Source organism: Salmo salar, chromosome ssa24 (assembly GCF_905237065.1).
Source record: "Salmo salar chromosome ssa24, Ssal_v3.1, whole genome shotgun sequence".
Lineage (NCBI taxonomy): Eukaryota > Metazoa > Chordata > Actinopteri > Salmoniformes > Salmonidae > Salmo > Salmo salar.
In genome coordinates, this window is record NC_059465.1 from 27,450,144 (window position 1) to 27,476,533 (window position 26,390).

The following is a 26,390-nucleotide window of genomic DNA, read 5'->3' on the forward strand; positions in this document are numbered from 1 at the left end:
TTACCGTATTAATCCCTCGTTCCATGTGTCTCTCCTCAGGCCGGTGATGGCTGGTCCACTCCAGGAGTCTGAGGTGCGGGAGGTTCCTCCGCCCCCTCTGGACATCGAGGGGGCCCCGGCGTATGCTGTTGGAGCCATCCTGGACTCGAGGCGTCGGGCGAGGGGCCTTTAGTACCTCGTGGAGTGGGAGGGGTACGGTCCGGAGGAGAGATGCTGGGTGCCGGTGGAGGATGTCTTGGACCCTTCGTTGCTGTGGGAGTTCCACCGTCTCCATCCGGATCGCCCTGCGCCTCGTCCTACGGGTCGTCCCCGAGGTCGGTGTCGGCGCGCTGCTGGAGCCGCGCACCAAGGGGGGGGTACTGTCACGACTTACGTCGAAGTTGGTCCCTCTCCTTGTTCGGGCGGCGTTCGGCGGTCGACGTCACCGGCCTTCTAGCCATCTCCGATCCACTTTTCATTTTCCATTTGTTTTGTCTTTGTCTTACACACCTCGTTTCAATTCCCCAATTACTTGTTCATTATTTAACCCTCTGTTCCCCCATGTTTGTTTGTGAGTAATTGTTTATTGTATTTATTGTCCGTATTTGTGGCCTTGTATTTATACTACGTGTATTGTTATATTATTGAGTAAAATTGCTTTCATTACTCATATCTGCTGTCCTGCGCCTGACTCATCTCACCAGCTACACACAGACGCATTACTGTCACTCCGTATTTAGAAACCAAGTGAGATCCCCTCTAACAAACACACAAACTTCATACCTAGCAATCACGTCGATACAGACAGCTGTAATCAACGATGAAGTCATGGTATGTCCCCAAACAACACACGTTGCCCTTTAACAGGTACAGTATGCCATCCTTCTATATAAAGAACAGTCTACTCTAGCCGCATCAAGTCATTAGCCAGCCTAATCCACTTGAGGCTTGTTGCCTTGATTAAGCCATAATGCCAAACAAGCCACACCAGAGAACAAGAGAGCAACAAGAGAGCTGCCATATGGAATAGCAGCACATGATGTCAGTAGTGAAGTATAATATTATTGTCCACCTCACTAGTATGTATGATCTCAAACCTTGACTTGATGTGTGTGGATTGAAGAGAAATGCAAAGGTGCAAATGCTCCAAGAATACATACTGAGACCAACCGTTCATGGCCAAAATACTTGGGAACTTGTTGACAGAGTAGCGCCGGTGACCAGGTAAGTTGTTTTTCTTTGAAAAAAGCATTTACATTTTCATATGGCTATGTTAAAGGGGCAATCTGCAATACTACATGCTTATTGATTCTTCAAGAATATAACTTATAAATGCTTAATGAGCTCAGTTCAACTGTCATACCCTATCAGAACCCAAGATACATGCTTGTTTTATCGAAACAGTGGCGGCATGACCGCTTCGTTATTGTTCAAATCGCAGATTGGCCCTTTAAGATGGTCTCTTACCATTTTAGTGTTTCATGAATCAAAAAAGTGGAAGAGAAGAAAAAGAAGAAGCAGAATAAAATGAATATCTCAAATTATTATGGGAAGTAAGATGTTTGATAACAGACGTAATTAATTCAACATTAATTCAATAATGTTCCTCTTGTCAGCTCAATCAGAGATATTGTGATTGTCAGATGTTATGTGATAGACTTTTCATTTGTCTGTTTTTCTTTGATCTTATGTACATTAAACCCCCTAGTCCTTTAAAAACAACATTGACTTTCCATTTCAGAAACACAATCAGCTTTTGAAACACAGAAAACAATACTAACAATGTCATAGAAACAACAGTATTTCCCATAATGGTTTGTTACATGATAGCCACTGGTATATAAATACATTTCAGAAACTAAAAGTCACAATACATATTATAGGCCTTACCAAACTTGCCAAAGGGTAACGTAAAACTGTTTCAACATCTCATTTCATAGAAGTCATGGCATAAGTATGCCTTTATAGAATTACATACAGTCTCTACTGTAGGATTGAGGTCAATCAATGAGGCCCGAGGTGAGCCAGAAGATAACCAGATTAAAACGTTGCTCTCATTGGTTTCTTTGTAGTGGACATGTTTGTCTGGGTCAGATCTATTTTGGTCTTTCAGTGTTTGGCAGTGTGACATGGCCCAGGTTCTATAAATTGTGATTCTTAATATGTTTGCCTGACAGGAATAACCATGGGATGTGGCGTCGCAAAGTCGAACCAGTTCCATACAAAAAAGGGGGGAAAAGGTAGGCCTAACCTGACAGTTGGGAGTCTTGATCATTGGCCTTTATGTTCTACAACAGCGGTATTCAAAGTCGGGGTCACGGGGATCCTGCAGTGGGGTCGCAAAAATGTTGAATTCTTTTTATTTTTATTTTTTTTATACAAGAAATAAAGAGTACAGATTATTGTATGGGACAATATACAAACGTTTTTGAGAAATATCATTTGAAAAAATAAAAGTGATTGAGTTAATATAATTATTTGTTTCATTTTGTTTAATTAGAATTGAGTGGGATGGGGTCATGACAAATTCTTGGGGAAAAAATGGGGTCCCTAGAAATTCTGGCGGAAAAAGTGGGGTCCCCACTGAAAAAGTTTGAATACCACTGTTCTACAAGCATGAATCATGTTTACATCTTACTTGTGTCATAGGCTAGCAGGTAGCTTAGCGGTTATGAGTGTTTGGCCACTAACTGAAAGGTTGTTAGTTCAAATCCCTGAGCTGACTAGGTGAAAAATCTCTTGATGTGCCCTTGAGCAAGACTTAACCCTAATTGTTCCAGACTGAATAAGATCAGCTGCTAAAATTTCATTGGTGTTGACATATGAAATGTATCATAACCACAAATTGTTTTTTTTCACCTTTATTTAACCAGGTAGGCTAGTTGAGAACAGGTTCTCATTTGCAACTGCGACCTGGCCAAGATAAAGCAAAGCAGTTCGCCACATAAAACAACACAGCGTTACACATGGAATAAACAAACATACAATCAAAAATACAGTAGAAAAATCTATATACAGCATGTGCAAATGAGGTAGGATAAGAGGGGTAAGGCAATAAATAGGCCATGGTGGCGAAGTAATTACAATATAGCAATTAAACACTGGAATAGGAGGATGTACATAAGATGAATGTGCAAGTAGAGATACTGGGGTGCAAAGGAGCAAGATAAATTAATAAATACAGTATGGGGATGAGGTAGATTGGATGGGCTAATTACAGATGAGCTATGTACAGATGCAGTGATCTGTGAGCTGCTCTGACAGATGGTGCTTAAAGCTAGTGAGGGAGATATGAGTCTCCAGCTTCAGAGATTTTTGCAGTTCGTTCCAGTCATTGGCAGCAGAGAACTGGAAGGAGAGGTGGCCAAAGGAGGAATTGGCTTTGGGGGTGACCAGTGAGATATACCTGCTGGAGCGCGTGCTACGGGTGGGTGCTGCTATGGTGACCAGTGAGCTGAGATAATGCGGGGCTTTACCTAGCAGAGACTTGAAGATGACCTGAAGCCAGTGGGTTTGGTGACGAGTATGAAGCAATGGCCAGCCAACGAGAGCGTACAGGTCGCAGTGGTGGGTAATATATGGGGCTTTGGTGACAAAACGGATGGCACTGTGATAAACTACATCCAATTTGTTGAGTAGAGTGTTGGAGGCTATTTTATAGATGACATCGCCAAAGTCGAGGATCGGTAGGATAGTCAGTTTTATGAGGGTATGTTTGGCAGCATGAGTGAAGGATGCTTTGTTGCGAAATAGGAAGCCAATTCTAGATTTAATTTTGGATTGGAGATGCTTAATGTGAGTCTGGAAGGAGAGTTTACAGTCTAACCAGACACCTAGGTATTTGTAGTTGTCAACATATTCTAAGTCAGAACCGTCCAGAGTAGTGATGCTGGACGGGCGGGCAGGTGCGGGCAGTGATCGGTTGAAGAGCATGCACTTAGTTTTACTTGCATTTAAGAGCAGTTGGAGGCCACGGAAGGAGAGTTGCATGTTATTGAAGCTCGTCTGGAGGTTAGTTAACACAGTTTCCAAGGAAGGGCCACAATACATCAGGAAGGATAGAAAAAAGCATCCACTGATAATGATTTCCTCTAAATTATTCAAAAATGTTGTATTCTGTTTATCAACTACGGTAAGATATTCTAACCATACACCCCTCTATTTCTCTTCCATAAAATAATGGAAGGTGCAATCGTCGCAGATCAACTCAGAGTCCAGTGCCATATCTATCAGTCTTTCTCAAACTTTTTTTTGTCCCAGGAACCATATGGTTCCTCCTAATCTGAGGACGGTTTACATCAAATCTATTAAAGATGCAGTCTGGGATCGCCAGAGTTAAAAGGGCAATCTGCAGTTGCTACATAATTAGTTATTTTTTTACTTAGAAATTAGTTATACAGTATGTACCCATTGATTCTTGAAGAATATAACATATTAATGCCTCATGCGCTTAGTTCAACTGTAGTACCCCATCAGAAAATATAAGCTTGTTTTACTCCGATGTTTGTAATAAAGTAAATGTAAACAAACACTAGGTAGCCGCAAAACATGGTTAAAACTATCATTTTGATATCATGAATTGTTAGTCCTTGCATCCATAGCTCTGTCTATGTATTTGAGAGTGGTTACATTTCTCCAGCCCCATCCCTCAGCTTTTACCAAAATAGGGGCGGGGATTCGCTTTGTTATTATTTCAACTGCTGATTGCCGCTTTAAGCAGCGTAAATGGAAAGCAATTCCCTTTTAAACACTTTTCTCTCTACGCGTATTCTGACATTGAACTTAAGCATGAGAATATTATGCTATTCACCTGCTATTCGTTTTAGGTGGAGATTGAATAAATGAAGGTGTGGCGGATGTGTGTTTACAGATACCTCGTATTCTGACCTTGACTTAATTCCCTAATAATTCCACCACCTTTACATGCGAGGATTCCATGAATAAAGTCTAACGAACCTGCCGGTTACAACTTGATAAGAGCTATTAAAATGAGCTAGGTAAATGAGTAATCCGTTTGGATAAGGGAATTGTAAATATAAATGACAATTGTTTTAGACATATTTTTATCTTATAGACGCTGGAGGCAAATGTGAAACCACTCATATAGCAGCAAACTGAAACAACATATCAACTTTCCCATATTAAAGTTAATGTGCTGTGCCATTATGCAGAATTAAAATTGTACAGCCTATTAACTTGCAGGGATGGGTACTCTCGAATGTCTTACTTATAGACTATCTCGACTTTCTCTATTTCATATTTCTATCATGTTAAATATTAGCCACTATCAGTATCGACCATCAGTAGGCCTAATAACCACACATATTCAACTGTCAATTTATTGTAAGTTCCCTTCCGTTTGTATAGCATACATTTTCATTTCATACTTTGTTTCGTTTACTTTCATTTGCTTCCTGTGTAAACGCTGTCATGGCCATGTGGTTGTTGCTGAGGATCGTTAGCTACAGTTGATAACAAGGTTTGAGGTCGGACATATTAGTGAGGTGGAGAAAAAAAACATGTAGGTTAATTAAATTGTTATGGAGCAGAACGCAGACCAAACTGCGTTGAAGCCGATGGTTAGTGCAGGCAAGTGCAGGCAATAGACTATTGTACACTATTCTCCCTATTATAATTCTATGTAGACTTATCTTCCAACATTACCATGGGTTGAAGAACTGACTAAGGCAACTTTCAGGATGAATCAAACCACTGTATTTTTGATTAATCAATATATTTTGTGCATAAAGGCTCTCCAAACCTGTTTTTTATGATACATAAATAATTTCCTGACCTTAAATTCATCTACAAGATCAGAGTATTTATTAATCTACCAAATGGTGGTGAAACGGAGACGAATATGCATATATTTAGATGTATTTCTTTCATTGATCCCTAATATTCTGAACCCGTTCTCTCCATATATTCTAGTGAGTCTGTTGACAAAATTCAAACTAAAAGGTACACCGTATTTAAAGGGATGGCTCAAGATATATGTACTGGAAACCTTATTGAATAAAAACTCTACGAGAAAATATGTTGGCCAGCAAGTGGGAGGGTTTTCAGCAGTTGAATTACATTTATTTCGATCGTGCAAGGTAACCACACCTGCAGAGTGCTCTACGTGACTGAATAAGGTAAGTTTGAAAACCAAATACTGAGAAGTGCATAGAAAAGGCCTACATTTCCTAAGTCTGAATCGGCCCCTTACAAATTAGTAACATATTGTATGAATTGGAATTCTTAACATATCATACGAATTGCAAAAACATTTCGTAACATATCATACGAAATGGATGATGTGCTACACAATTTGGCAAAATTTCCGGGGACCCATTTTGGCTCGTGAGCATTACTTTCAAAACTACTGGCTGATATTATACAAATGCTTTGGAGCATCACTTTAATGAGAGCTGACTAAATTTCTGTCTGGTAACCATTTCAGGGAACAGTGACGGTCCACGGACTGGAGGTTGAGAGACATTGATAATGTATCCACTTCTCCATGCTTTATAAAGACTCCAACACAATTATCCAACTACAGCCAACTAAATATTGATGATGATCTACAGCCGGTTGGGTTGGCTGTAGTTGGATAGATGTGTAGGAGCCTTTAGAGGATGTGTGTGCTCTTTTTTTATTTTAGCGATGTTCAAGCAATTTCTACAAAGATAAAGAATTTCCCCCTAGAAAATGTAGACCAATTTGCAGTATACACAGAATAATGGTGACTTTACCTCCTTTATCTGAAATCCTAACCTGTTTGTATGTGTGTGAAATAATTTAATGCATTTTCTCTTATTTTTCTGTATCTGCAACGCTACATGAAGCCATCACATGTAAGCCCACATGCTTCCCTTCTATGTTGATGTTGTTTACTTGTAAGGTAGCAGGTAACAGGAAACAGATGGAATGTTTACTGCAGGGTCTGTCTGGGTCAAAGGTCAAGGCTGTAGTGGTCTGGCTTTTGTTGGACAGTATGTTGTTGTGTCCCATTAGCAAGGGTGGACTGGGACCAGAATCGGTCCAGGTATTTGTTACATAATGGCCAGACCTGGCATTGATAAATCATGGCAATCAATGATCTGTCCTTGTTATAATACTGTTGTGATTATATATCTAATACTCTACTGTTGTGACCCACCCAGAGACATACAACCACATAATGCATGAACATACGCAGGCATGTTTGTGGGTCTAGGTCTAGCACTGAATGGTCTCTCTCTATTCTGTCCAACAGCGATGAAGGCAGCTGTGTTGATCCAGCGCTGGTACCGTCAGTATGTGGCTCGTATGGAGATGAGACGCAGATACACCTGGAACATCTTCCAGTCTATAGAATATTCTGGGGAGCAGGCCCAGATCAAAGTGAGACACTGTAGTCACCCTGTATATTAGTGTACAACTGCCAGAGACTTTATGGCACAGTTGGTAGTGCACTTGCCCTGCAACTACATGGTAGCTGGTTCATGCCCCTCCCCCCAACTGTTCCCCATGAATTGGTACACTACCTTCGAAGCAGTGGAGGCTGCTGAGGGGAGGATGGCTCATAATAATGGCTGGAACGGAACAAATGGAATGGCATCAAACCATGTGTTTGATGTATTTGATACCATTTCGCTCCAGCCATTACCATGAGCCTGTTCTCCCCAATTAAGGTGTAACCTCCAATTAGTATCCTCCTGTACTTCGAAGGACATGGCAAAATGAAAGTAGAAGAAATAAGAAAGTAAAAGATTGATTAACATTAGATGTTTTTTAAGAGAAAATGCAATTTTGCAGGCTAATATATTTTAATTTACGTAGCAAATAAATCATCCAAAAAGTGCAATATTAGTATTTACTTTGTGTGAGGAAAGGTTACATAGTAATTCAACTCAATCATACAGTTCCTCTGGTGAATACCTACTTATAGAATACTTTGTGAAACTTTGTTAAAGAAAATGTCTATCTCTCTCTTCTCTATGCAGCTTTACAATTTCCTTGGCTACCTCATGGACAACTTCAACCCAGCTAGCACTGAACGTAAGACTTTTCCTGCCCTTCTGTTGTGGCTTTTGTATACAATTGGGACCCTTATTTCTGGTTTCACGAATGTTGTCATATTATACCTGTGGTTTCTCCACTACAGGCAACTTAATCTCCCACATATTCAGAGAAAATGAAGTGTGCCGTGATGCAGAGTGGGAGAGGCACTTCTGCTATAAGAATATTGAGGTGCCAGAGATCTACTCAGGTCCCCGTCTTATCTTCCCTCTTACTGTGGAACAAGTGGCTGCCATGGTAGAGGCCTTCAGGAATAAAAGAGTAGGTGCATTTATGTACAGTTAGAATGAAATTGATTCTCTGTTCCTAACTATAATGCTTTAGCTTTATCACAAATCCCCTTCACTACACAACTGTTTCTCCCAGTAGCAGCTCCACTCTCGGTACGTTCTCCAACTTCTCCTGGAAACATGGAAGTTACTCCGAAAGCTGCCAAACATCAGTCGAATCTCCACCTGTCACAGCAAAGAAATCACAGTTTGTGGTGAGTAATAAATCACCACAGTTTTTTGTTGTTGTCTCGATTCACCTCATTGAGGAGAGCAACCCTTTTCAAATGTTTTTTTTTATATACCTTAAATTATACAAATAATAGTAAATGATCAACTGTAATAGTTATATCAGTGTATTGATACAGCATTGTTTCATCCAAGGTGATTTACATGGGCAGCTTGAAGACCTGCTGTTGATATTTTACAAGGTACTGTGTGTCATCTGCTACAATTTATCAGCTAATTACATATGAAATTAAATCATTATTTTTGTTGAAACTTTCCCCCATAACAGATATGAAGATATACATTTAAGATATTCATAGTCTGTTGTGTTTATTGTTTCCCCTGTAGAATGGCATGCCATCATTGGAGCGGCCATATGTTTTCAACGGAGACTTTGTTGATCGAGGCAAAGATTCCATTGAGATTCTCCTCATCCTTTTTGCCTTCCTGCTCGTGTATCCAAACGAAGTTCACCTCAACAGGGGAAACCATGAAGACCATATTGTCAACTTGAGGTATACAGTCAAAACACTGATCATGTACGAATTCAATCTATTTAATCATTTAAAAAAATCATATGTTTCAACTCTGGTATCTCTTTGCCGTTTGTTTAGGTATGGCTTCACCAAGGAGGTGTTGGGGAAATACAAGGTAGGTTTCATTTTAGAAAAGTTAAATAAATAAAGAACACATCCTGGTGAAGTGTTGACTAACACAAGATGAACTTGTAGTGGGCAGTAATATTTGACATGTGCATATAATACATATAATATATATAATATAATATATAATATAATACAGTGCATATGATATTATAAATACCTCACATGCGACTCGTGATAAGACTAAGCAATTAGCCTATTAAAATGTTTATCTGACTCCATAAATATAATTATCAATATGCAGGAGACTACAGTTGAACCATGCACAATCAAGTATTTTGTATTCAATAACATAATAATACTTTTAGAAAAAATTGTTATCTTTCATTTGCAATCAGTAGCAACTATGAGAATAGAAAGGTTCAGAACTTTTGTGAAACATCATAACACAGTTGAAAAATATATGGCTAATAAAAAATACAAATAAATGGATGGTGTTAAGAGATAGATGGGAGAGGTTGAGTGGAGCTGAAGGGTGGGATTAAAAACAAAATAACTAATGTGAAATGTACTGTGTCTGTAAATTGTATATAGGTTCAGAACTTTGTGAAACAGCACAGCTAAAAATATATGGCAAAATCAAACTGAATGGTCTTCAGAGATAGATGGGAGGGGTTGATGGTATCTGAAGGTTGGGATTAAAAACAAACAAAAGATAGCTATTGTAAAATACATTGTGTCTATAAAATGTATATAGTATGTATAAGCTGGAAGTAATTACGGGAGGGGTGGTAGGGTTAGGAGAAAATAATAAAGGAACATATATTTAAGAGAGATATGTATATATACATGTGTACAGATACGTGTAACCACAGAGATCATACATACTGTACCAGTTAAATGTTTGGACACACCTACTCATTCCAGAGTTTTCTTTAGTTTGACTATTTTATACATTGTAGAATAATAGTGAAGACATCAAAACTATGAAATCACACATGGAATCACGTAGTAACCAAAAAAGTGTTATACAAATCAAAATCTATATTATATTTGAGATTATATATATTTACAAAAAAATATATGGGGGATTGGAAATGATGCAGACAATTACATTGATGAAAGCTACAAACTATCTGCACTATTAAAGCTGATCCATCCCTAAAGAAAAGAAAAAACTATTATGGGTTTAGCTGACTAAGATCAATGAATGGTCATGAGAAGTGAATATCAAAGCAAGTATTATTTAATAACTTTAGAAAATGAATGGGTTCTCATACAAGGCATAAAGCTTAAGTTACAAGGCAATACTGAGATCAACAAAGCATTATTCTAGCATATAGATTCTAAGGTTAATTTACAAGGCAAAGCATGGACAAAGAGATGCTTACTAGGCCAGAGGCCTAGAAGCCTAGGAAATGAGAATTGATCATACAACCTACCTCCATGGACTGGATACAGGATAAGGGAGAGAGCAAAGGCATTTAATTCCATTTATAACATCTGAAGGTTATACATTGTAGAATAATAGTGAAGACATCAAAACAATGAAATAACACATACGGAATCATGTAGTAACCAAAACAGTGTTCATCAAATCAAAATATGTATTATATTTGAGATTCTTCAAAGTAGCCACCCTTTCCCTTGATGACAGCTTTGCACACGCTTGGCATTCTCTCAACCAGCTTCATGAGGTAGTCACCTGGAATGCATTTCAATTAACAGGTGTGCCTTGTTAAATGTTAATTTGTGGAATTAGGGATCCTGAGTGGGGCAGTAGTCTAAGGCACTGCATCGCAGTGCTAGAGGGTATCACAACCGGCCGCGATCGGGAGTCCCATAGGGCGGCACACAATTGGCCCAGCATTGTCCGGGTTAGGGGAGGGTTTGGCTGGGGTAGGCCGTCATTGTAAATAAGAATTTGTTCTTAACTGACTTGTCTAGTAAAATGAAGGTTAAATAAATGAGTTTCAGCCAATCAATTGTGTTGTGACAAGGTAGGAGTGGTATAGAGAAGATAGCCCTATTTGGTAAAAGACAAATAAGCATAGAGAAACGACAGTCCATCATTACTTGAAGACATGAAGGTCAGTCAATATGGAACATTTCAAGAACTTTGAACCTTCAAGTGCAGTCGCAAAAACCATCAAGCGCTATGATGAAACTGGCTCTCATGAGGTCCGCCACAGGAGAGGAAGACCCAGAGTTTCCTCTGCTGCAAAGGATAAGTTCATTAGAGTTAACTGCACCTCAGATTGCAGGCCAAATAAATGCTTCACAGAGTTCAAGTAACAGACACATCTCAACCTCAACTGTTCAGAGGAGACTGCATGAATCAGGCCTTCATGGTCGAATTTCTGCAACAACAAAAAAACACTACTAGAGGACACCAATAAGAAGAAGAGACTTGCTTGAGCCAAGAAACATGAGCAATGGACATTAGACCGGTGGAGATCTGTCCTTTGGTCTGATGAGTCCAAATTTTAGATTTTTGGTTCCAACCGCCATGTCTTTATAGACGCAGAGTAGGTGAACAGATGATCTCCGCATGTGTGGTTCCCACCGTGAAGCGTGGAGGAGGAGTTGTGATGGTGTGGGGGTGCTTTGCCGGTGACACTGTCAGTGATTTATTTAGAATTCAAGGCACACTTAACCAGCATGTCTACCACAGCATTCTGCAGCGATATGCAATCCCATCTGGTTTGCGCTTAGTGGGACTATCATTTGTTTTCAACAGGACAATGACCCAAAACACACTTCCAGGCTGTGTAAGGTCTGCTACCTGTCCCAGACCTGCTGTTTTCAACTCTCTAGAGACAGAAGGAGCGGTAGAGATACTCTCAATGATCGGCTATGAAAAGCCAACTGACATTTACTCTTGAGGTGCTGACTTGTTGCACCCTCAACAACTACTGTGATTATTATTATTTGACCATGCTGGTCATTTATAAACATTTGAACATCTTGGCCATGTTCTGTTATAATCTCCACCCGGCACAGCCAGAAGAGGACTGGCCACCCCTCATAGCCTGGTTCCTCTTTAGGTTTCTTCCTAGGTTTTGGCCTTTCTATGGAGTTTTTCCTAGCCACCGTGCTTCTACACCTGCATTGCTTGCTGTTTGGGGTTTTAGGCTGGGATTCTGTACAGCACTTTGAGATATCAGCTGATGTAAGAAGGACTATATAAATACATTTGATTTGATTTGATATTTGACCAAGAAGGAGAGTGATGGAGTGCTACATCAGATGACCTGGTCTCTACAATCACCAGGACCTCAACCCAATTGAGATGGTTTGGGATAAGTTTGATCAAAGAGTGAAGGAAAAGCAGCCAACAAGTGCTCAGCATATGTGGGAACTCCTTCAAGACTGGTGGAAAAGCATTCCTCATGAAGCTGGTTGAGAGAATGCCAAGAGTTTGCAAAGCTGTCATCAAGGCAAAAGGTGGCTACATTGAAGAATCTAAAATATATTTTTATTTGTTTAACACTTTTTTGGTTACTACATGATTCCATATGTGTAATTTCAAAGTTTTGATGTCTTCACTATTATTCTACAATGTAAAAAATAGTTAAAAAAACAAATAAAACTTGAATGTGTAGTTGTGTCCAACTTTTGACTGGTATTGTATATAGACAGCATCAGAGGTATCCTCAGTGAACAAGTTTCAGATAGAAACTATACATGGAATCTATAGTATTATTCTATTACATTCAATATTCAATGCTCTGATACTGTACCAGAGAGACACAGTTGAAGTCAGAAGTTTACCTACACCTTAGCCAAATACATTTAAACTCAGTTTTTCACAATTCCTGACATTTAATCCTAGTAAAAATGATTCCCTGTCTTAGGTCAGTTAGGATCACCACTTTATTTTAAGAATGTGAAATGTCAGAATAATAGTAGAAGAAGTATTTATTTCAGCTTTTATTTCTTTCATCACATTCCCAGTGGGTCAGAAGTTTACATACACTCAATTAGTATTTGGTACCATTGCCTTTAAATTCTTTAACTTGGGTCAAACGTTTCAGGTAGCCTTCCACAAGCTTCCCACAATAAGTTGGGTGGATTTTGGCCCATTCCTCCTGACAGAGCTGGTGTAACTGAGTCAGATTTGTAGGCCTCCTTGCTCGCAGACGCTTTTTCAGTTCTGCTCACAAATTTTCTATAGGATTGAGGTCAGGGCTTTGTGATGGCCACTCCAATACCTTGACTTTGTTGTCCTTAAGCCATTTTGCCACAACTCTGGAAGTATGCTTGGGGTCATTGTCCATTTGGAAGACCCATTTGCGACCAAGCTTTAACTTCCTGACTGATATCTTGAGATGTTGCTTTAATATATCCACTTAATTGTCCTTCCTCATGATGCCATCAATTTTGTGAAGCGCACCAGTCCCTCCTGCAGCAAAGCACCCCCACAACATGATGCTGCCACCCCTGTGCTTCACGGTTGGGATGTAGTTCTTTAGCTTGCAAGCCTCCCCCTTTTTCCTCCAAACATAACAATGGTCATTATGGCCAAACAGTTCTATTATTGTTTCATCAAACCAGAGGACATTTCTCCAAAAGGTATGATCTTTGTCCCCATGTGCAGTTGCAAACTGTAGTTTGGCTTTTTATGGCGGTTTTGGAGCAGTGGCTTCTTCCTTGCTGAGCGGCCTTTCAGGTTATGTCGATATAGGACTCGTTTTATTGTGGATATATAGATACTTTTGTACCGGTTTCCCCCAGCATCTTCACAAGGTCCTTTTCTGTTGTTCTGGGATTGATTTGCACTTTTCGCACCAAAGTACATCCATCTTTAGGAGACAGAACGCGTCTCCTTCCTAAGCGGTATGACGGCTGCGTGGTCCCATGGTGTTTATACTTGCGTACTATTGTTTGTATTGTTTGTACAGATGAATGTGGTAATTTTGGAAATTTCTCCCAAGGATGAACCACACTTGTGGAGGTCTACAATTTTTTTCTGAGGTCTTGGCTGATTTATTTTGATTTTCCCACAATTTCAAGCAAAGATGCATTGAATTTGAAGGTAGGCCTTGAAATACATCCACAGGTACACCTTCAATTGACTCAAATTATGTCAATTAGCCTATCAGAAGCTTCAAAATCATTGACATCATTTTCTGGAATTTTCCAAGCTGTTTAAAGGCACAGTCAACTTAGTGTATGTAAACTTCTGACCCACTGGAATTGTGATATATTGAATAATAAGTGAAATAATCTGTCTGTAAACAATTGTTGGAAAAATTACTTGTGTCATGCACAAAGTAGATGCCCTAACCGACTTGCCAAAAGTATAGTTTGTTAACAAGAAATTTGTGGAGTGGTTGAAAAACGAGTTTTAATGACTCAAACCTAAATGTATGCAAACTTCCGACTTCAACTGATCATTTTGGCCCCCCAGAGGGGGAAGGGCTGACCAGTCTTTGGGCATTGTCCTATCCTTGTGTTCCTGAACCATTTGCCATGCAGCTCCAGGTGACAGAGAACTCACAAATTAGGACCTTGCCCACAAGCTCACTGAAGTCTGATGTCAGTCTCATGTAGGACTGTAAATACGTGCAGGATGTTCTGAAGAGTTTGTTGACCATATGGCATTAAATCCTCTTTATCCTACTTATAAAACATCAGGAAAATCTCTTTGCTATCTAAATGGTATCTTTATTTAATACTTTGATAACTTGGAATCACAACTATAAACTGCAATTGGCTTGCTCATTGCTCAGAGCTTAAAAGGGGTGTATTTTCACATTCAATGTGGGTCATTCACTGACTCCTCTGCGTAACGTCCAGTAAATGGATTAAGAGGTTGCTAAATAAGATGACTTAAGGTCATCAGTGTTCTCTCAATGTGCCGGTTACAGGTTACAGTGAGTCAGGATGATCAGTGGCTTTACTGTACTTTCGCCCACGCAGCAATGCACTCTTGGATCTTTACCCAGATTCTAAACATGCATCAAAACAGTACAGCTAAAGTGATTATTTGTTTACACTGGTTTAAAAGCCAGATCAGTTTGACATATATTTTTTAAACACAATTCCCAACTTTGCTGGCACATATAGGGACAAAATGTCACACTCCTCTCATCTATTCAACAATGCAGTGATTGATTATAATTGTAGTTAATTTCCCTTGTCCTCAGATGCACGGCAAGAGGATCCTAAAGCTGCTTCAGAAAATCTTCAGCTGGTTGCCCCTGGCAACAGTCATCGATCAGAAAGTGTTGATCCTGCATGGGGGCATCTCCAACACCACGGACCTCTGCCTCATAGCCAGAGTGGACAGACACAAAGTGAGTGAGACTTTCTCTAGACAAGTGTAGTTTCAATCAATCAATCAATCAATCAATCAATCCTAAAATATGGTGGCACATACACTGTACAAACACATGAAGAAAAGGGAAAACGGTCCATTTCCACAGACTGACAAAGAGGACAGATGTAAATGTTAATAAATTATTTCATATAATTGAAATAATGCCTTTGTGTTCTCTCTCCCTCCCCGTTTCTCTATCTCTATTTCTATGTCGTCTCCCAGTACGTGTCAGCCCTGAGGCCTCCTAAGAAGAGGACACAATACCCAGTGAGTCAGTCCTCTGTGGACTTGGACATGGAAGACGACCTGTCAGGCATCAAGAACAACCAGCGCCGGGTCTCCCTGATCAAGGCCAACTCCTTCGGACCCCGGGATGGCTTCCAGCGCCGCTCACTCCAGGACTTTTCCGGCAGGGTCCCCCGGACCGTTGACGAGGAGATAGAGGTGCGGCGGAGGCAGTCCGTCTTCATCAAGGGCGGCTTCAGCCACAGTCAGGGGGAACTCAACACCCTGGCCGTCTCCTCGGCGTCGCAGGAATCCACCGACACAGCAGACACTACTGTAGAGGAGTGGAAACAGGTGAGGAATTCCGGCTGGGGATGTGTTGCAGACTAGAGAGGTGGTTTGGTGAACTGTGCCGTGTGATGAGTAACTGTAACCTTGTCTGAGACCTGACGACTTTAGCCTTTAGCTTTATACAGGTTCGATACTCGGTCAGTTACTCATGATTGGTTGTTAAACACCACCTCAGCACTAGGAGTGCTCTATCCTCTGTTTGTGTATGTCGCAGATTGACATTTATTGTCATGACTCTTGCCCTTGAGCCAGAACTGAGAGGTTTCCACGAGATCAAAGGTAGGCAACCCTGGTCCTGGAGTGCCACAGGCGTTAGATGGACCAGCTGCAAAATTGTCTATATCATATAAATTAATGAAAACAAAAATATTAGTTTAAGGCATTAGGGATTTCCAGTGTGGTTAAGGTTAGGGTTAAGGTTAGGGTTAGGTTTAAAATCAGGTTTTATGACTTTATGGCTGTGCCAGTTAGTCACCACTCTGCAGAGCTGCCTCCAGGGCAAGACTCATGACAGTAAATGCCAACCTGCTTACAGTCACTTACTTAGTCACTGGTAGACAGACTGTAAGACAGAGGACCGTTAATCCGTCAACCTGAATAACAATCTTGCTTTCCAATTTGCCATCTGTCTTACAAGCAGACACGTTTCAGGACAAACCCTAATTTTACAAGATTAGCCAACTACATTTTGTTCTCTTCCCTTTAACTCAATGGTGAAGGTTAATGTGTCTTACAGTACAATAGTTATTCAACTGAATCCATCACATTATTTTAAGGAAAATCTGTCTCTTAAAGGGTGAACGATTGTCAGCAGTATGTAGTATATACTCTGATATAATATAAGCGCTGGCTAAAAGTAGTGTACTGTTTAGGGAATAGAATGTCATTTGAGATACAGCCATGGTCTTCTCACCTCTATATCTACTTATAGCCCTATACCAGTCATTTGTTTACTGTCATTTTTGTTTTCCTTATGATAGCCTATTGTAAAGTCCTTGGGTCTGACAAAAATGCTAATAATTTTACAATGTATTATTTATATGACTAGATTCTGGACCTACTGTGGAGTGACCCAATGTCTCAGAACGGCTGCATACCCAATGAGGTGCGGGGAGGAGGCTGCTACTGGGGGCCAGACGTCACCCAGGACTTCCTGGATAGACACAACATGCAGCTCATCATCCGCTCCCACGAGTGCAAGCAGGATGGCTACGAGTTTTGCCACAACCGCAGGGTGAGAACAGTCAGGCTAAATGTGTCTAAGGGTTTACATAGGATGGGTAAGACTAGGGCCTGTATCCAAACAGTGTCTCAGAGTAGGAGTGTGGATATATTACACTTCCTCCTGTCCATATAATCATATTCATTATGATCTAAACGGCAAATCTGATGTCAGATCAGCAATACTCTGAGACGTGACCTGATCATAAAACACTCTAGACCCTCATTATACGCTATAAGTAGGGCCACAAGTTTGTCCTCGTCAGGTCATGTGGCCAGGAACAATTCCTGGCCTTGGTTATGGCATATTTTGAATGCTAAGTCCCATTTATGCCCACTATGCCCACTGCCCTGTCGTGACATAAGCCTACACTAAAGTCTTATCTCTTATCTCACAGAGGGGAGCAGTTGCTCCACCATACTTTTCAGCTAATATTCTATAAGAGTAACAGGTGCTGGTAATCAGCTCCGGTGAGCTCCTGCCCAAGTCAAGCAAGGGTTGTAAAGCTGCTCATTTGCTTTAGTCAGCCTACATTTGTGTGCTTTGAAAGTGCAGTACGAGAGGTTTCTGGAAACTAAAACACTGCTTTTCACTGTTTGGTAATTCTGTATTGTTTGCAATTTGTACAACAGGTCCTCACCCTGTTCTCTGCCTCCAACTACTATGAAGTGGGCAGCAACAGAGGGGCCTACGTGAAACTGGGACCAGACCTAGTGCCTTATTTGATTCAGTACCAGGCTAGCAGTATGACTCGAGAACTCACCCTCAGGAAAAGGTAAGCTACAACAGACAATGGAAAATGATTTCGATTAATAAGATATAGATTATTAAATTGACGTGGACAGAGTTTGATCTGCTCTCCCTGTCTGGACTACAGTGTGGGGAAGGTAGAACATTCAGCTCTCAAGGTCCTGCGGGAACAGCTGTTTGCACACAAGTCTGACCTCGTCAGTGCCTTCCAAGAGTTTGACAAAGACAAAACAGGTGTCGTATAAATTGACATAGCCATGTTCCTCCAAAGGATTAAGATTTATGTGATTTAGTACAATTTATACCCTTTAATTGTTTATACTCATATTTCATGAGATATAATATCTTATTTTGTGGTTGTTTTTTTGGGGGGGGGGAATAGATCAGCTATGAAATTAGCAGATAAAATGTAAGTCTATCAAATAACATTACTTGCATCCTTTCAGAGAACGAGAATGAGTTCTCCAACCATGGCAGGGGGTGGGAGAAAAAAAAAGAATCCAAAAGGATGCAAGTAATGTATATACCAGCGCAGTCAAAAGTTTGGACACACCTACTCATTCAAGGGTTTTTCTTTATTTGTACTATTTTCAACATTTTCTATTTAACACATACGGAATCATTTAGTAACCAATAAAGTGTTAAACAAATCAAAATCTATTTTATATTTGAGATTCTTTTATTTTTACCATTTTCTACATTGTAGAATAATAGTGAAGACATCAGACCTGTGAAAAAACACAAATCAAAATATTTGGAAGGAAATTCCACAAATTTACTTTTAACAAGGCACACATGTTAATTGAAATGCATTCCAGGTGACTACCTCATGAAGCTGGTTGAGAGAATGCCAAGAGTGTGCAAAGCTGTCATCAAGGCAAAGGGTGGCTACTTTGAAGAATCTCAAATATAAAATGTATTTTGATTTGTTTAACACTTTTTTGCTTAATGTATATATGTAAGTGTATATATATATATACACAATTGAAGTAGGAAGTTTACATACACTTAGGTTTGAGTCATTAAAACTCATTTTTCAACCACTCCACAAATTTCTTGTTGACAAACTATAGTTTTGGCAAGTCGGTTAGGATATCTACTTTGTGCATGACACAAGTAATTTTTCCAACTATTGTTTACAGACAGATTATTTCACTTATAATTCACTGTATCACAATTCCAGAAGTTCAGAAGTTTACATACATTAAGTTGACTGTGCCTTTAAACAGCTTGGAAAATTCCAGAAAATGATGTCATGGCTTTAGAAGTTTCTGATAGGCTAATTGACATAATTTGAGTCAATTGGAGGTGTACCTGTGGATGTATTTCAAGGCCTACCTTCGAACTCAGTGCCTCTTTGCTTGACATCATGGGAAAATCAAAATAAATCAGCCAAGACCTCAGAAAGTAAATTGTAGACCTCCACAAGTCTGGTTCATCCTTGGGAGAAATTTCAAAACGCCTGAAGGCACCACGTTCATCTGTATAAACAATAGTACGCAAGTATAAACACCATAGGACCACACAGCCGTCATACCGCTTAGGAAGGAGACACGTTCTGTCTCCTAGAGATGGATGTACTTTGGTGCGAAAAGTGCAAATCAATCCCAAAACAACAGAAAAGGACCTTGTGAAGATGCTGGGGGAAACCGTAACGAAAGTATCTATATATCCACAGTAAAATGAGTCCTATATCGACATAACCTGAAAGGCCGCTCAGCAAGGAAGAAGCCACTGCTCCAAAACCGCCATAAAAAAAGCCAGACTACAGTTTGCAACTGCACATGGGGACAAAGATCATACCTTTTGGAGAAATGTCCTCTGGTCTGATGAAACAATAATAGAACTGTTTGGCCATAATGACCATGGTTATGTTTGGAGGAAAAAGGGGGAGGCTTGCAAGCTGAAGAACTACATCCTAACCATGAAGCACGGGGGTGGCAGCATCATGTTGTGGGGGTGCTTTGCTGCAGGAGGGACTGGTGCACTTCACAAAATTGATGGCATCATGAGGAAGGACAATTAATTGGATATATTGAAGCAACATCTCAAGACATCAGTCAGGAAGTTAAAGCTTGGTCGCAAATGGGTCTTCCAAATGGACAATGACCACAAGCATACTTCCAAAGTTGTGGCAAAATGGCTTAAGGACAACAAAGTCAAGATATTGGAGTGGCCATCACAAAGCCCTGACCTCAATCCCATAGAAAATTTGTGGGCAGAACTGAAAAAGCATCTGCGAGCAAGGAGGCCTACAAACCTGACTCAGTTACACCAGCTCTGTAAGGAGGAATGGGCCAAAATTCATCCAATTTATTGTGGGAAGCTTGTGGAAGGCTACCCAAAATGTTTGACCCAAGTTAAAGAATTTAAAGGCAATGCTACCAAATACTAATTGAGTGTTTGTAAACTTATGACTCACTGGGAATGTGATGAAAGAAATTAAAGCTGAAATCAATCATTCTCTCTACTATTATTCTGACATTTCACATTCTTAAAATAAAGTGGTGATCCTATCTGACTTAAGACAATTTTTACTAGGATTAAATGTCAGGAATTGTGAAAAACTGAGTTTACATGTATTTGGCTAAGGTGTATGTAAACTTCCGACTTCAACTGTATATGTGTATATGTATATGTATGTGTGTGTGTGTGTTAAGCAGTCCCCTCCTCCCTGTCTCCAACACAGGGCAAGTGTCTCTGAATGACTGGGCTACGGCGGTAGAGAGTGTGCTGCGTCTAGGCCTACCCTGGAGGATGCTGCGCTTTCAGCTGGCCACCTGCAAGACCCCGGGGGGCATGTTGGACTACCAGGAGTGGTTCCAGGAACTCTCCATAAAAGAGCCACAAATGGAGGTAATGGCATGTTACATCTGTCATTTAACTTCCATATTGACAATACTGATCAAATCCTTGTGGATGTACATACTTCTGTCCCAACAGGCTAATTGTGTTTGTCTTGTCCAAGCATACATGGTTATATAGCATTCTGTGGGAACACAGCTGTTATGTCATGACACACCTCTTATTTCAAAACCTGATGCCATAGAAAATAATTGGTGTCGTTCTATAGAGTGTTCACAGACAACTCTCCCCTTGATTGCCTATGCAGCACATCGATCAGGGTTTGCTGGAGACCTTGTACCGCCATCGCGCCACCTTGGAGACCATCTTCAGAATAGTGGATTTAGACAACTCAGGTAACAATACTCCTTTACTCCGCCTTCATTCCATGTGTTGTTTCTTCAGGTGAATGTTTTGATCGCACAAGACATGACGTCAGCTACCGGTTACCGGTGTTGACTCAGTTATTTGTTTGGGACGCGTAGTTTGCATACGTACGTATGTAAGTACACTCAGACACATGTCGTACTTATTGAGGCCAACCTCCCTGTAGTCTGTCTGTGGGGTGTTAAAGCTAACGTCAGCAGTAGGTGGTGGCTGATTTAGGATTAACATCCAGCCAACTGACGCCAGTCCTGCTACTTATCTCTCCCCTCATCCCACTGGCTCTCCATCTCTCCTCCCTTCCCCTCTCCTCCATCTTTCCTTCCCCTCTCTCCTTTCTACCATTCTCTCCTGCCTCTCCCTCCCCACTCTCTCCCCCTCCTCCCGCCTCCCTCCAGGGTTCATCACAATGGAGGACTTCCGTCAGACGTGGAAGCTGCTGAGTGCCTTCTTAAAGATGGAGATCACTGACGAGGCTATCTCGGACCTGTCCGTCACCATAGACACCAACCAGGACGGCAACATTGACATCGATGAGTTCATGGAGGCCTTCCGGCTGACAGACAAGAAAAGCCGGCTGGAGAGGGGAAAGAGCATGTTCATGGGGACCACCACTGACCTGACCAAACTGGAGGCAGACCCCAATATATGAGTGATTAGTGGGACTGGAGGGGGAGCCCAACAACTATGTAGTAGTTTGAATAAGTTTTAAAAAAAGTGCAGACACTATCCACTCAAGACACTATCCACCCAAGACCAACAAACTACTACTAGTGGGAGAAGTTCCGTATGGAGAGAGAGAATGTAAGAGACTGCTTGTTTATTACCTCAGGGGCTATGGAGGTAGCGCACAAACAAACAAGCCAACAAGCTGCTTTGATCATTGACGCACATTGAGACACTGACACTATGTAGTGTTACAGCAGTGTCGATTAGGCTAGAAGGTTGATAGCAGACAATCTCCTTGGTGATTAGAGAGAATGATTGGATTTTATTTTCGTCATAGGTTGAAGTTCAAGAAGACACTACAGAGTGATGTAGTTTTGGATTAATTCAGTATGTATGCAGATGCAGAGGCCAACAATAAATATACACAACGTCGTCAAAGTTTATGTCCTTTCAAGCGGAGTGACTTGCACATAATTTGAAACTTTCAAATATGAAAAACATTATATTTTTGCCAGGTTCATGTAAATAGATCCGGACTGTTATTGGTGCCTTAGTGATAGAATAGGGAAAACATTCCATCATTTTAGTGAAACTCTTATTAATGTACTGATTGAATCGTGTCATTGCCAACCTGTCCACCTGTTCACTGGATGTGGCAGTAAGGTTATATATCTCCATGGGGACATTGGTCCTTTCCAGTGGCGACCAGTCATTCAGGGCAGGTGGGGCTGTTTTGAGCCCCAACTGTTATTTATTTATATATATATATATATATATATATATATATATATATATATATATATATATATATATATATAGTACCAGTCAAAGGTTTGGACACACCTACTCATTCCAAGGTTTTTATTAAATGTTTTGACTATTTTCTACATTGTAGAATAATAGTGAAGACATCAAATCTATGAAATAACACATACAGAATCATGTAGTAACCAATAAAGGGTTAAACAAATCAAAATATATTTTAGATTCTTCAAAAAGTAGCCACCCTTTGCCTTGATGATAGCTTTGCACACACTTGGTATTCTCTCAACCAGATTCACCTATAATGCAGTCTTGAAGGAGATCCCACACATGCTGAGCACTTGTTGGATGATTTTCCTTCACTCTGTGGTCCAACTCATCCCAAACCATCTCAGTTGGGTTCACGTCGGGTGATTGTGGTCATCTGATGCAGCACTCCATCACTCTCCTTCTTGGTCAGATAGCCCTTACACAGCCTGGAGGTGTGTTGGGTCATTGTCCTGTTGAAAACAAATGATAGTCCCAGTAAGCGCAAACCAGATGGGATGGCATATTGCTGCAGAATTCTGTGGTAGCCATGCTGGTTAAGTGTGCCTTAAATTCTAAATAAATCACTGACAGTGTCATCAGCAAAGCACCCCCAGCCCATCGCACCTCCTCCTCCATGCTTCACGGTGGGAACCATACATGCGGAGATCGTCCATTTACCTACTCATCAGACCAAAGGACAGATTTCCACCGGTCTAATGTCCATTGCTCATGTTTCTTGGCCCAAGCAAGTCTCTTCTTCTTCTTGGTGTCCTTTAGTAGTGGTTACTATGCAGCAATTTGACCATGAAGGCCTGATTCATGCAGTCTCCTCTGAACAGTTGATGTTGAAATGTGTCTGTTACTTGAACTCTGTGAAGCATTATTTGAGCTGCAATCTGAGGTGTAGTTAACTCTAATGAACTTATCCTCTGCAGCAGAGGTAACTTTGGGTCTCCCTTTCCAGTGGTGGTCCTCATGAGAGCCAGCTTAACATAGCACTTGATGGTTTTTGCTACTTCACTTGAAGAAACTTTCAAAGTTCTTGAAATTTTCCTCATTGACTGACTTTCATGTCTTAAAGTAATGATGGATGGTCATTCCTCTTTTCTTATTTGAGCTGTTCTTGCCATAATATGGATTTATGGTCTTTTACCAAATAGGGCTATCTTCTGTATACCACCCCTACCTTGTCACAACACAACTGACTGGCTGAAACGCATTAAGAAGGAAAGAAATTCCACAAATTTAATTTAACAAGGCACACCTGTTAATTAAAATGCAATCCAGGTGACTATCTCATGAAGCTGGTTGAGAGAATGCCAAGAGTTTGTAAAGCTGTCGTCAAGGCAAAGGGTGGCTACTTAGAAGAATCTCAAATATAAAATATATTTTGGTTACTACATGATTCCATATGTGTTATTTCATAGTTTTGATGTCTTCACTATTATTCTACAATGTAGAAAATAGTGAAAATAAAGAAAAACCCTTGAATGAGTAGGTGTGTCCAAACCTTTGACCTGTACTGTCTATATTTCGTTGTTGCCTGTTTTGCATGTTATTTTGGAATTAATGTGTCACAGTTCACAAACAATGTAAAAATATATAATTGTGTTAATAAAGCCGCATACAAACATGGTCTCTTTTTTGCTTTATTGAGTATTGGACATAAACATTGGACATAAACATTACACAACAAGTTGGAAATCGCTAATTCAACAATGAGTGGTGTGGAGCAATCACTAGCCTGCTATTCAGTGGAGTGGGTGTGTGGTCCAAGTCTGGGTTAAAGGGTCTCTTTTCCAAGTTTAAAAGGAAAAACATTCACATGCCATGCGCCAGAAAAGTCTGAATACATTGGCCATACTGTCAATCCAGCATGACTTCTGCCGCATTCACAACAGCTGGAAACTCAGAACTGGGAAATGTCAGATGTCCGTGAGTTCAAGACAACTGGGAACTCTGAAAAAAATGAGCACCGACTGGGAAAATAAGTTTTGAACGGTCATCCAACTCGGAATTCCAAGTCGGGAAGTCGGGAACTCGGGCCTCTTTTAGAGCTCCGACCTGAAGATCACTGACATCATGATTCAACCTTGTTCCCAGTTGTCTTGAAAGCACCATACATCCAGAGAATGCCAGATTTTGATGACAAATAAAGAAGGACAGCCGCGCCACCTTCCTGTTCAAGTGAGCACAGCACAACAAGGTGAGTTCAAAAATGTATTGTATGCTGCTGCATAAATGATGTAATATTCCAGGAATATATATGTATACTGTAGCTAAGAAAGTAATACTAAGTGAATGTTGTGTAGTAAACTGTTAGTAGCCCATGTGCCTCACTCTAATAATTTGGTCCCTTTTCCCCTCATAACTTAGCCCACTGTTCTGACTTGGTGGTGCACATGTACCCTATAGCCTGTTTTAGAGAAATGTAATCATCAAATATTGTAAGAGCTTTCATTGTCTGCTTAAATGCACCCTTTATTTATCCTACGGTTCTGACTTGGTGTACAGGGAGAATACTGTAAGAACGGCCCAAGTTCTGAATTATGTCGCTGTACATTTAAAAAGTGCTGAACAAATATTTATATTGACTACGTCCGTCCCAGCTCGCTCATTAACGTCTTAATCTAAATTACGAATTGCCTCGTATCCGCTCGTTGTCCCCTTATGCAATACTTTATACATCTCAATTGTCAGTTAAAACCACATTTGTTTAAGCAAGTCAGCCTTATCATCTATGTTTTTTAAAAAGCAGTAAATGAGTCTGAATGAACTGTTTCGCTGCCAGACATGGCCAGGTGTAGCAGTGGTAAGGATTCACTCCATTCTGGTTTACTGTATAAACACCACCATAGAAGAGGAGATGGCACCAATTACCTCTCCAGCTCTTTTTTTGCCTGTCTTGGACCAATTCTTTACTAAGCCCCATAATTCCCTCAATACATTATTTTTTTTTAAACATGCAATTTTTGGGCAAGCTATGACTTGCCAGATGTTTTGTTCACTTTTGAGTATTAATTTTCATTAAGTTGCTGTTGATGCTGTAATGTTATTGAACATATTTAAAGATGTCAGGAAATGCTGAACCCAAAGATAAGGCAAACGACTTCTATATTTAAAGGTTTAATAGACAAACAATAGACAGGCATATGCATATGGGGAGTCAGACACGTTCCTCTGAGAGATTCGTAGCAATCTGCGAACTTCCTCAAGGGCAGGCAGGCATAAATACTGTTGCTTATCTGTTTGTTCTCTAAGTGTTAACCGGCTCCTGGTCAAAACATTAGTCAAGGTTATCTACACTGGGTCAGAGTATACTGTATATTAGACATACTTAAACGTGCCTATAGCTGGGTTACAGCTATCGACCTTCGCCTCAGGAGGGTCACGCAGAGTGGTGACTAGTGTTGCAAAGGGAGGGTATATTACTGGAAACGTTCTAAGTTTACCAGTAAACTACCAGAATGTTGGTATCTTTCAAGGATTTTATGTAATCTATCACAAGACATCTAGTGGCCCTTGTGGGTACTTCAGATTATCACAGGTGTCTGTAATTATCTCTGGCCCTCTGTGTGGCCTTATCACATGTAAATATACAAAATAATAAAATAGGATGCTGAAAAATAAATGGAATGACAAAGCTGTAAATCATTATTCTAAATATAAACCATAAAATTGAATATCATTGGTGTTTAATATGA

General features: G+C 40.3%; 1 protein-coding gene across 1 annotated transcript; it reads left to right on the top strand.

Moving 5' to 3' along the window:
• The first annotated feature begins 960 nt into the window (after positions 1–960).
• On the top strand, positions 961–22,638 carry ppef2a (protein phosphatase with EF-hand domain 2a). Its single transcript, XM_014172300.2, has 18 exons — positions 961–1,203; positions 2,157–2,219; positions 6,810–6,818; positions 7,220–7,347; positions 7,950–8,004; positions 8,111–8,286; positions 8,395–8,509; positions 8,679–8,725; positions 8,871–9,037; positions 9,137–9,173; positions 15,277–15,426; positions 15,672–16,028; positions 17,074–17,259; positions 17,880–18,022; positions 18,125–18,231; positions 20,687–20,853; positions 21,110–21,197; positions 21,624–22,638. The coding sequence occupies exons 2-18, from the start codon at positions 2,165–2,167 to the stop codon at positions 21,875–21,877; spliced, it is 2,241 nt and encodes a 746-aa protein (XP_014027775.1). The 5' UTR covers positions 961–1,203; positions 2,157–2,164; the 3' UTR covers positions 21,878–22,638.
• The last annotated feature ends 3,752 nt before the right edge of the window (positions 22,639–26,390 follow it).

Excerpts from the sequence above, each read along its gene's own strand:
- ppef2a (XM_014172300.2), top strand. The coding sequence starts at position 2,165 with ATGGGATGTGGCGTCGCAAAGTCGAACCAGTTCCATACAAAAAAGGGG. Across the intron at positions 7,348-7,949 it reads GGGAGCAGGCCCAGATCAAA|CTTTACAATTTCCTTGGCTA; the intron begins GTGAGACACTGT and ends TTCTCTATGCAG. Across the intron at positions 20,854-21,109 it reads TAAAAGAGCCACAAATGGAG|CACATCGATCAGGGTTTGCT; the intron begins GTAATGGCATGT and ends TTGCCTATGCAG.